The sequence below is a fragment of the Corvus brachyrhynchos genome, unplaced genomic scaffold, assembly GCF_000691975.1.
Source record: "Corvus brachyrhynchos isolate BGI_N302 unplaced genomic scaffold, ASM69197v1 scaffold255, whole genome shotgun sequence".
NCBI lineage: Eukaryota > Metazoa > Chordata > Aves > Passeriformes > Corvidae > Corvus > Corvus brachyrhynchos.
Genome location: NW_008238358.1, coordinates 8399515 through 8412194, shown reverse-complemented (window position 1 = coordinate 8412194; position 12680 = coordinate 8399515). Strand labels below are relative to the sequence as shown.

General features: G+C 37.9%; 1 protein-coding gene across 1 annotated transcript in view; it reads right to left on the bottom strand.

Moving 5' to 3' along the window:
• LOC103616593 (sodium channel protein type 1 subunit alpha) overlaps positions 1-12680 on the bottom strand; it is a 93859-nt gene that overhangs the window by 53769 nt on the left and 27410 nt on the right. The window contains 3 exon segments of the mRNA XM_017735643.1: positions 272-361; positions 4841-4959; positions 11434-11749. Coding sequence (XP_017591132.1) covers positions 272-361; positions 4841-4959; positions 11434-11697 — 473 coding nt within the window. The 5' untranslated portion in view covers positions 11698-11749.

Genomic DNA, 12680 nt, shown 5'->3' with positions numbered 1-12680 from the left:
AGGCTAAAAACATTGGGGAGGTGCTAAACCATGGAGAAAACTGGTGGAATCTCAGTACAATACTATCTGTAAACAATTTTCATGGTTTTTCTATCCAACTGTTCTACTAGACTGAGGTTCTAATAATTGTTCAATGTTTCTACATAGTTTAGAGAGGAAATAGTCATAGTGCCTCATGATAGCTCCTGCTAGTACGTCTTGAACTGCAGTTACTGGCATGCTAACTCCTAGAGGAACAGACGAAGACTTAATGAAATAGCATGCAACTTACTCTACATTCTTTGTCCAGTCTGGAGGGTTACTCATGGTCATAAATACGCAGTTGGTCAAAATAGTGCACATGATAAGCATGCTGAATAATGTAGGTAAGGTTAAGGAAAACACAGTAGTTATTCACACAATATCACACCAGTCATGACTTAAGTACAGCAAAATATTGCCACTTCCACAAAACTTTTAGACATTGGTAAACATTGGCATACACTTTGCCTAACCTCATATTTTTCACTTTAGTACCTTAGACTTTAATATTGGTCTTGATTTGTTGACACTCTGATGTTGGTTTGTTGGTGTCTTCATGTTCTGTTTTCAGCTGGTACTGAAGGGAGATGGCCCTCACACCCTGGGAGGTAACATGAGTTGAGCAACAGCCAAAACCAAAATAACTTGCAACAGTATACATACATACCTGGCATGACTGAATAAGTGTTAGTTCACTTCTACAGTCTTGGTACTAAACCCAAGAGCTAGCATATGCAAGGTAAAAACAGGTTTTGCTATTTACCCGGAGTCAGAGCTGAGCTGAGCCAGTGCCACTCCAGCACCCAGCACAGCCGGTCTGTCAAAAACACAGAATAAAACACAGAATACTGTTTTTAATTGCTGAGGTGAGTGTATTCCATGTTTTCCTAACACTAGCTTAGCAGATTCATGCTTCAATCAGTGAAACAGAAATCCACAGAGAGCTCACAATTTAATGTGAATAGTTTTCCAGTATTATTTTGGGGCTCTCTCAAAACACACATTAGCAGCAAAAGCAGCTTATTTGTTTCTACCAATGTTATAATTTGAAAATGCTTCAATAAGTGTGGTCAATTGCTTGAAAAGCACAGAAAACTGGTGACGATTATAATGAAAATGAATTTTTATTTGAAGTTCCAGCAAGGAACATTTAGGCACTCTGGGACTATGAAACCCAGACTAACAGCTCAGATGGGCTGGTTCATGGGAGGTGGGACAATCCACTGGGGCTTCATGACACTCAATGCGATGTTCTTTTCCCACCAGATCACTGCCTCTTCAGACAGTGCAGTTCTTCCCTTTCTGTGGCAGTAAACTTGATTCAAACATTTGGAAATACTGAAGTAACCAAACTAGACGAAAAGCTGATTCAGAATGGCCACATGATGGCAGCAAAAAATAAGCTCTGCTACACGTTTGTACCGACCGGTTAACTTATTTTTCCTCTAGTCATCTCTCTAAATTATGTGTTCCTTAAAAGTACTTGCATCACCATAACTGACAAAGAAAATAGTTTAAACTAGAGAAAGCTATTCACAGCTAAACTTGTACCTGAGAGCCCAGAACTGAATTTTTTTTTTTTTTTTTAATCAAGGAGATAGCATTTGGTTGTTTTGGGTATATTTTTATACCATCAACAAAACCAAAATGAAACAAAAACCAATCAACCACCACCACGAAACCCAAACCAAAAACGCAACCCTTCACTCTAGGTGAAGGAGAAATAAGAGAAGTAGCACCAAGGTCTAAACTTCTCAGAAAATTGGTGCCATCATTAAGATCGTTGCTTACAGCAGCTGAAAAATTCAAACTTAAGCGTACCTTTTCAATAAACACTGAAATCACAGGGGAAGGATTTTGCTGCCTGACTCCCATAGACAGGTGCATGACCTTTGCCTAAATGCCGGATCCAGCACTGGATAATGTGGTATATTTCAATAAGTGACTTAACTAGTTTTGAAGATCATGTTGCCATACATGCTCTGTAGAGCAAAAATCATACAGTGCCTTAGAATAAATTATTAGAATGCCTTAGGGTGTTTGTCACCACAGTCCGCAGACAGGTCTAAAGAGCCTGTTTTAATTTAATTGGGAAATTCCTTTAAGTATAGAGAATCCATTTTGGAATCCAACTTGGAGATGCCTGGCTGCAGTTTCAGTCGTCTGAAAGATGTTCTCAGAGTTAGAGAAGTGCAATGTGCCCTTAGGAGAGCTGAGGTTTCACCCCTGTGCAGTGTGTTGTGTGCTTCCAGCTCAATGTCATGGTACCGTTCATAACAAGAGCCACAGGTAGGTCCTTGCACGTTGCTCACTCTGTACAAAACTTACCATATCTGGGAGCTGTGGGGCCAAAGTGCTGTTGACTCTGAAAGGGAGCAGATGCTCAGTAAGGGCTAACATACTTAGAAATATAAACTCTGACCATTTCTCTTATGAGAATCTCAAACATAACTGACACATTCAATGTCTGTGCATCTCTTCTGTCCTCTCCCATATTTTGAGTGATTGATTTACAACTCAGTGTTCCCTTAATTTACTATTTTACATTCTATAATTTAGCTATACACATAGGCAAAAAATTCTGATCTCTCATGACTTCTTCATGGAAATGTACTGCTTTTTTCATGCTCTTCCCATATAGGCAAGCAGAGGCACCACACAGCCTCAAGCTAATCAATTACAGGAGCAGCTGAAGTCTCTTATCACCTGTGTGGACTGGTGGAAGATGAAACAATTGGAAAAAACCCAAATATTGCCAACTGGTTTCACAGATACCTTCTGGCAGTCAGGCCACACTGAGGAACACTGCAATGTCAGCTTCCAGAGCCTTGCACAGGGGTACTTACACATTTTCTCTAGAACATCTCCCCAGTTCTTTCTAACATTCCTTAACACTCTGCAGCTCCAGCCACGGCCACCTCCCTGGTTTTGACTGTTCAACACTACTTATTCTCACCTCTTCATTCTTTCTTATTAATTGCCAAAGCCGGACCATCTCCCATCACTCTTGTGTTGCCCCCTCAGTTCCATGTTCTACCTTAAGTTGAGTCAGGCAGACAAAAGGGGAAAAAGAAAAAAAAAAAAAAAAAAGCAGACTATTAGGAGATGAGTCAGCAGAGAGAAATTCATGCTGTCACCAGTTTCTGTATCCAGTATTACAGTAGGTACTGGCAGTGAGAATAATTGCAGGAAAACTCTGTGAGTACTGGAAAGAGACACACTGTTTCTCTGCAGGGCAGCAACATCTGCTCACATGTCTGGGCACATGTGATCAGAGAGCCCTATACAGAGGTTCAGAGAATTTGGAGGACAGACAGATGAAGGTTTTCCAACCAATGTGCCAGTGTCATTGTGCTTAACACTTGTCTTTCACACTGAAAGGCACATTTCTGTTACAAAGGCCAAAATGCCAAACACCTGCCACAAAATGTGGAGGAAGTAGAGTTTATTGATAAAAGTCAGAGGATTATTAAAAATAATAATTTTACCCCTAACCTTTTTTGTACAGGTAGGTAACCTTGTATAAGCAGCTGAAATTTGAACTGCAAAAAGAAACATATTTAATGATTCTTAGTTAAAACACTTTAATATTTGCAGTGTTTGTACTATAATGAAAAATATTAAAAATTTTAAAAAAAGAAAATTACAGACCCTGCACATCTATTCTTATGTTTTAGATAAAAAAAATCTTATGTCTATATCTAAAAATAGTTACACAGCTGTAACAGCTATAGTTAGCTGATTGTAAAAAGAAATCAGTCCATATACAGAAAGAAAACCTCTTCCTGTAATAGAGTTAAATTACACAATCGGTTAATAGATAGAAGGAAAAATACTGAAATGACATATTCTCTATTAGAATTTCTTTTGTTCACACTGTCATCAAGACCAGCTGGATACTCTTTGAACACAATTAGGAGAAACCTAAAACCAAGACCAAACTCAATAACCAGTATGCCAGTGGAAAGCATTACCCACAACTCAGCCGGGTGCAGTGTGGGAAGGTATTGTAAACCAGGGTCGTGTGAATGGATGAGCATTCATTGGAGGCTGCAATCTGACAGTATTTGGCTGTGTTTTTTCACCATCACCACCACTGTGTCTGTAGGTCTCTGTCAGGTCCCTGAGCTACTGTCCCCAAATGCTCCCTGACTCCTCTCCAGACACCTTCTTCCCCTTCTCCCACTGCTTTAACTTCCCAGGAGCTTAGAGCGAAAGGTATTCTGAGACAGCAACCATTAGCCTTGTTTCTTACTTTTTCCAAAGACCTAGAAAATTCTGCCAGCACTCTCTAATAATAAGGCTTCTGCCTTTGATTACTTGTTCAATGTTAAAAGTCTTACTGTCACACTGAAATTTTAATTTGTTAACTACTTTTCCCAGTCCTGAGGTTTTGCAAAAAAAAAAAACAACTGCACCAAAACCTCACCCACTGGAAATTCCCATCAACCTGTTATGACCATCAGGCAGCAATCCCCCATGTCAGTCTAAAACTTTACCTTGTGCACATCCCATCAGTTATGGTCTCCCAGTCTGTCCACCATCTGCATGTGCAGATGCTTTGCAAATTTCAGGAATGCTGCCTATGCTTTCTGGCAATGTATTAAATTTGGCAGAGGCTTATGGTGCAAATGGGCGGGTTTGGGAATGTGAGAATCAGCATGCACAAGCCAGGCTTCCAGGCACACTGCTGCAGCAGACTGGAAAGCTGATCTTGAGGATGGCCCCAGAAGAACCTTGAACCTTTATTTATGATGAAATAATTACATTTGCTTAATTTCAGTGTGTAATGTTTTGAACAACCACTAAAAAAGGATATGAATGTACCAAAATTTTAATAGCTATTTTTCTAAGAGGGTTGAAGGGAGTTAAAATGTACAGAGCAGAGGTGGCACTGAATCGGAAGATTGCCTTCCCTTTATTCAATACTATAAAGGTCTGGAAAAGAGAAAGAAAAGACATTTTATCAGTGTTTATTCATACAGATTCTCAAAAACTGTTACAAGTAAGCAATCACCAAAATTGTAACTTTTTGAACAGTTAATACACAAAAAGCATGACTAATTTTTCAAATAAAAATTATTTCCAGTACTTACGTGATGAATATGACATATGAAAATTTAATTAATTCAATTCATTAATGTTTTTGTTTTACTTCCTCATTAAACAAACTCAGTAAAGTATTATTCCTTTTAATGTGTTCCTTGTAAATAAAGATGCACAAATTATTAACTGAAATTCTAATTTTATTCATGTTTTCCCACAGAAAACTCCCCCAGTTTGAAATAGCACAAGCAGGGTAACCTCACCTGTGGACTTTAATGATATATTAGTCTTACTAACTAGAAATACTTCTGCAAGCTGATTTATCCACTATCCATTTGTTTATAATTTTTGGGGTTTTTTGCTAAGGAGTGAGGGAAATAGCAGTAACACACAGAGCCATATTTAGGTAGGTCTCTGAGGACTGAACATCTGAATATACCTCCTGGAGGAGTGCAAGCGACAATCCCAAGTGATCCTCCTGCACAATTGTGGTTTCCAGATGTGAAACTTTCCCAGAAAATACATACTTTTAAAATTTAAGTTTAAATATCTACGGAGATAATCAAATTTAGAGAAGCTTACATGCATGCAAGCCTTACATCAGAGAAATGTATAAGACTCTGTAGGTTAAATGTCTCAAATAAATCCATGAGCTAAACATAAACAGTATGAGAACAAACCCTGCAAACACTGCTTTGCTTCCACTGCAGGCCATCATGTCTGCACCTGCTCTAACACTACACACAAAATGTGGGCTGTCAGGTTTCTTTGATTCACTAAGGTGCTGTTCAACTGCAAGATCAATCAGAAAAGAATGAAAAACAGTGCAGAAGGAAGGAAGGTTCAGTAACTCAGAAGAAATCTGCATCCAGTGGAAGGGATGATTCAAGGATTATAACCTAAATTCAAATGAAACTAAAGGGAAATGTCTAAAATTGCTTTTTTAATTTTTTCTTTTTTCCATTGTCAGACTTGTATATTTTGCAAATAAGCTATGAGAAAGATTCTTTGATTTTTGTTAAGTTGATGATGAAATGAGCTGTAAACTAGAATTGCAGTGGAAGTGTGGGTATGTTGGGTATGTTGGTTTCATCTAGTGTCTGTGACATCAAGTATTGGTTCAAGACCGTAAGCAGTGAAACACATGACTACTTCCGGGAAGGCTGGTAGACAGGGAAAATATTCCAACGACATTCAAGAAGGACAATGCTTCAGTCTGCTGAGATTTGGAAAGTTTAGTATGTATGGACCATGAAGTATAGATATGAATGTCCAGAAGCACACAGGAAGTGGAGAGAGATGCAGAGATGGCGGTTTACTGAAGGCAGAGCAGAAGCAAGGATTAAATCATGAGTGAAACCTGCTCCAGTCCCAGTTCCAGCGGCTTCTTCCCTGAGCTGTCCCTCCATCACAGCTCTACACAGCACACCTTGTCATACAAACCAAACCCCTTAGGAGTAAGGGACACTACCAGGCAGACTTTACACTATCTTGAGTACAAACTCAGGATGTGTAGGAATGTATAAGATACGTATATGACTTCCCACTTCTGCATAGAAATGGAGAAACGTGAAGCTGAGGACACCCTGAGCTAATGTTCCCAAATTTCCCGCTTCCAGTTGGGGCTTACAGGTTACAACCTGCAGACGACCTGACCTTACATGAAGCTTTCATTTCAGCTACTGAAGCAACCAACCAGATGAATGACTTCTTGGCACAATGTTTTAAAGCCTCACACCCCAAGGGGGAAGGTGAATTTCCTCTCCCAGGTCTGTCCCCAGCCCCCAGGACTCACATCTCAGATGCCTCCAACTCATGCTCTTTTTTGTAGTTATGAGGTAGTCGACAAAATGCATTAAAAATCACACTTCCTACTAACTCTGTATCTAAGACTGCAGCACCTTCATTTAGTCAACCTACATTTTTTAAAAAATCTTTGAACACAAGCATATTAAACATACATCTATTTTCTAACATGCCTTATGGAAAATAACAGCATGCTGGCACAGCTCCAGTTTCAGTTGGAAGCTGCTGCTATTTTAGCTGTTCTACTTTCTGCTGCCCTGCATAAGCAGAACCAACAAGACATAAATTCCCTACCTCAGTTTTAATTTTTCTCTCAAAGCATCTTTGTGACTCAAGCTTTCAGTGACTTTGTTGGTCCTCTAACTTCTAGCCTTAAACATGAATTAAAATTGTACCTTATCTCTGAAGAAGAATTTTCATTAAAAAGTATAGATAAGAGCTGATATGCAAGCCCTGTGTAAGCTCCCTGCTATATCTCACTCCATTCTCAACCCAGATGCAAGCCAATGTGTAGGTAGTGTGGATGAACATGAAGTGTTGTACCCAAAGCTGTCAGGACAAAGTAGACATACACTGAGAAAAGCTAGATAAATTCTAAACAAATTGTAAGATCAGATATATGCTGATATATGAAGGATTATGTATAAATTTCAGGCATCATGTTTTATTCATTTTTATGAAGGCACAAAACCGACTCACACTCAAAGTATTTGAGTGTGAATATAAATTCAAAGAATTCCCTGAAGACAAGTCCCTGATTTGCTACTTTTCATCTGTAACCTAAAACCCAGTTCGTTATCTTCTGCCATATTTGAAATAAAGCCAAAAACTGAATTCTTAGCAGGGCAAAGGAGGAGGAGGAGGAGGAGGAGTGTTTTGAGACGATGTAGCTAAGAGAGAAGAGACAACACTGAATAAAGATATGGTCTCTTGGGATAAAGAGTTCCCAAACCTTGTTTCTCCTCTCCTTCCTCCTAGTTAGCTGTAAATGTAGTTTCCAGAAGGCTGGATTTAGTACACTGACAGCTACCACATTGCATTTCCACCTTCTGAAAAACAGGAGGTGATATAACATTGAGCTGGGTCCTCAGCTTCTCTGGAAAAGCTCCAGCAGCAGCTAGAACAGGAAAGTCATGGCATATGCGGAGTTGCCATTTCTTGGTTTGTGCTTATCTTTTGAAACAAGGTTTTCTAGCAAGTCCTTCACTTTTTGCTTTGCTAGAACTTTTCACTTAAAAACTATTTCACTTCAAACTATGAAAATATCCAAAATCACTAGTGCATTCACCTTTGCTGATGTAATAATGTGAAGCAACTTTACAGAATCTTTTTGTGTTTGGAGGCATCTTTACTGACAGATGTCATTCAGATCCTTCTGGCAAGAGGCAGGACATGGAGTGGCAACAAACAATGTTGTATCTCTATCAAAGCAGGAGGAAAGTGAAGGTTTACCCGCTTAGTTTCACCTGCTCTCTCCCTCCTCTTTAATGCAGCAGCCTAGGTTCAAAGGAAAAGAGCCAGCCCTTAGAGTATGAAACCAAGTGGACCAGATTGTGATTCATGCCCACAGGTCAGGATCTTAGGGGATTCCAGCTGATCTTTTCTCTATAGACAACGGTGTGAACATCATTGATCCTTTGTGATGGCAGCTTGAGCATGAGTAGGCAGTCACTGTTATACTGGGAACACACAGATTTGCACTTACACAGAAGCAGAACACAAAACATGAGTGAAGTTCCAGTTCACTTTTGCTCAATTTTGGATTAAAGAAAACCAAAAACAACCCAAAAAAGAGCGTTGCAACTCTTTAGGATGCTAAATTTCACAGTTCTAAAGACCAGCATTGTTGGTCACCACAGTCAGCAGCATTTCAGCATAATGAAATCATAAATATATGAGAACGGCATTCTATTCTTTTCAATAAAATAATTACATTTCAAGGGTACAGTTGCTGGCGTTCAGGCTGATACAGTGTAAATCAAAAATACTATCAAGTGTGTAAACCTGCTCTAATGGGCTGTCCTATTGTCAAACAGCAGTTGTCATTATTTTCCTTTTCCTTTCAGGTTCAGATTAGTATTGAGTACAAATATGTCGTCTTTTGTGTTAGGTGTTGCATAGAAGCACACTTACAAAACCATAAAACTATTGTACCTATTTGGTTTTGCTTCTCTTAAAAGATTTTTCATTTTAACTTACCATCTCAGGGCTACCTCACACACAAATTATGGCTCTCAAACCAGCTTAACATATGTATTTATTCCTTTCTTATTCTCTATTAAACTTTATCAAATCATGGCATGCACGAATGTTTTGCTTAGAAAAAGCAGTCCCAAGGATGGAATATGAAACACTCTAGATGACATTTAAACATTCACCACATGAAACATACACTGAGCTTGATCAATCTTGCTACAAAAAAAAATAGGAAAAAAAATAAAACCAACAAGAGAGATGCAATACTTGCATATAAGGCAAATAATGGATGACTTCATTCATGACCCAACTTGCAAAAAGAAAATTCCTAAAACTCCTATACAGCTTTTACAAATAAACACAGTGACCAGTGCTGTGAGCAACCATTTCTATTCCCTATTTGAAAGTTTAGAAGCCAAACTTTCTCATCGTTTCTGCCAGTAAATCAGCTATAGTTTATGCAGAGATCTTAATAGAGGTTTGAAGAAACAGTGGCATCTGGTATTTCCATACACTTGTCCTAAACCCTTCTTGCAAATAAGTATTTTCCTTCATTCCGGTGTTTTTCATTAGACCCATGACATTTCAGATAGATGTTTCACCAGGGAGAAACATAAAATCTCAAATGATTGTGCAGCAATTGTCAGACTATTACATTGGAGAGGGTGTGCTGATGGACCTCTTGGCTTTACAAGGTGGAATTCAGAGAGAGGTAAAGCTGAAATGTTAAACATTTCAGAGATACGTACATTCAGCATTAAGATTCCTATGTGTCTTCTTAGAGATGTTCCCTTCTGCTTCAAGCTTTTCTCAAACTATTTCTCCTTCTGAGAATTTCATCAACTGCTTCCAATATTTTCAAAACACAAGTGAAACAAGACATAACTATTTCCAGAGTTCACATGCAGCTAGATAATAAAATCTAGAAATTAGATATTTTGAAGTAAAACTGCAGGTGAAAAATTGAAATAGGTATTGATTTTCTGTTAGGAGCATCTATTTTCCTCTTACTGATGGAAGAAAAAACAGAGAGAATCATAGCATTTGAGAAATTTTTTGCCTTGTCTTGGACTGACAGAGCTGTTTCTATTTCTGTCCTGTAGAAGATTAAAGCACGTACATAGAGAGGATATGTGGACTTCAGCAGAAAGAAGAGAATCCCAGAGGGTGTGTGTTTGGACCATACATATCTGGTGTGCAAATAAAAAGATTCTTCCTTTCAAGTTGTACAGAAACTTGACTGAATATTTTCAGTTGGTTTCTCTCCATTTCTTGCAACTCTACCACCAGACCTGGGTGATGTAGTAAGTTTTCAGCTCCATTTGTGAAGGGACTGAAAGGGTCTTCCAGTCCTAAGGGCTCAAGAGGCATATATCATTGATCTGTTTTCACTGCCAGACACATAGGACAGATTGATTTGGCTATAAAGGTCCAGGATGAGTTGTGGGCAGGTAGGGATAAAATTGTATGGAATACTGTATCATGAACAGACACAATTAGTACAGAAATCTACAAGGCCTGCTTTTATAGAAACACATCTTTTATCTTTGTAAAAGTAGAACTGTGATTTAAAGATAAATCTTCATATGCTATGAATGGCAGATAAAGGCTCTTTCAGAGGCACCAGATAATAGAGATAAAAATATTGTTCTTTCACACAGTATTTTCTCTCTTGTCAAAATAGGACTCATAAATCACATGAAATTTAGCAAGCTGAGACACTTAGAACACAGTAGTTTGTGAAAATCAAAATAGCTCCTGTCTTAATATTGACAGTTTTTACAATCATAGAACCCAGTAATTAAAGGATTTCAGGCCTCTCCAAGGCCAGTTCTACTAAAAACTTTAAAATCATTTTTACACTTTTTTTTTTTGTTATATTTCCTGCTTATCTGTTTGTTTCCCTATCGATCCCATAAATTTCCTAAGCATTTGCTATCAAAGCAGATTTCTGTGAACAAAAGGTTCTATGCATCGGCTCATGCTGTCAGTTTTAAATCTGAATAACCTTAGAGAATTTTGGTGTACTCAGTATGAATGTGTGCTCACTTTTTAAAAGTTCACAAAGTATCTATGTATTATGTATCCTCATCTTTGTATTACATATTGCTTATAATCAAAGACCACATACTATGCTTCAGCTTTGATATAAGTGTGCCTTTGATATAAAGTCAGTTGTATCAAAGAAATAAATTTTGAGGTAAATTAAAAGGGTGAAAATTGGTAACCATTAAGGCAGATGGATTCTGGCTGCAAATTAACATACTGAAGTAACAAACTATATGATCCACTCCAAGAAAATGAAATGAGCATGATAACACACTCCAAACACTGGCATATGAACAGGATTGGTATTAGACTCACTTTTTTATTGATGTAATATGGGTCCATGTCTTCCAAGGGCTCAGACACCATTCCTGGAGGTATGTCGCCATATATAAAGGGGAGTGTTTTTCCTGCCTCCAAATCACTGTTTGGTTTTGGCCCATTTTCATCATCGTCTTTACGATCTTGTTTAGGATTCTTAGCTTTTTCTGCAGCAATGCGCTGTTCAATAGCTGCAAGAGACTCTCTAGTGAAGTATTGGAAGCTGTCTGGTCCTGGTGGTACAAGCACTGACTGCTCCATCTTTTCATCCTGCACATTTTAATTACCATTTATTCTTCTGCATAGGAAAATACTAAAAGAAAGCAGAAAATAAAAGTCAAATAAACAAGCTGAAATCACCAAGTAAGAAAGATGTAGCAGTTGTTTTTAAATGCTATTGTTTGTGGTATGTTGAATTGTTAAAATACGCAATTTGAAAGTTATGAAAAGACAAAGTAAGCAGTTTAGCTGGTAATTTGGTATTTGTAAAAACTAGTTGTGTTTTTACACTAGTTATTGAAACTGTAAAAATTTCTCAACTTCAGGACTATGATAGTCTTTTACTCCAAAGAAGGAAAAGTATGATGTTTAAGAATAATTAAATACATTCTTTCCTCATAACTCTACTTCTATTACAATCACATTCCTCTGGAATCAATCAGGATTACATTGGTAACTATAAATAGAACAGTTCAAGAGAGCTAACAGAAAATTTCACTGAGATCAGCAAACGTATCAGAAAACAAGCACTGTAAAATCAGAATTTCTATTTAAAAAAAATCAGGTCCATATATTATGAAATATTAAAGCAGTGATTCCAAGTTTTTGTATGGGGAGTTATTCTAGATAAGAAGAAGAGCAATTGCCTAGTATTAGTTCAGTTTAGCTGTTACTGTGTGTCTGGTTCTTTATTCAATTGCTGTAACTGGAAAATTCTGGAAATATTCTAGTATATTTATTTATATATTGCAACTGCAAAAACAAACCTGTTGGGAAGGAAAAAAAAAAAGAAGAAAAAAAGAAGTCCTGTTAACACTACAAATCTGGCACCTTCCATGCTGCTGAAATAAATTTCTAATGACACCAGACAGACAGGTGAAATATATATTTGGGCTCACAATGGTGCATATATCCCTCATGTCTGAATGTAAAGAGATAAATGCAGTCTCCTCCCATTGCAGAGATCCTTATGAAATGATCAGTCAGCCTTTCAGGAGACTCGAGGGTCAAGGCAGGTCAGTAGT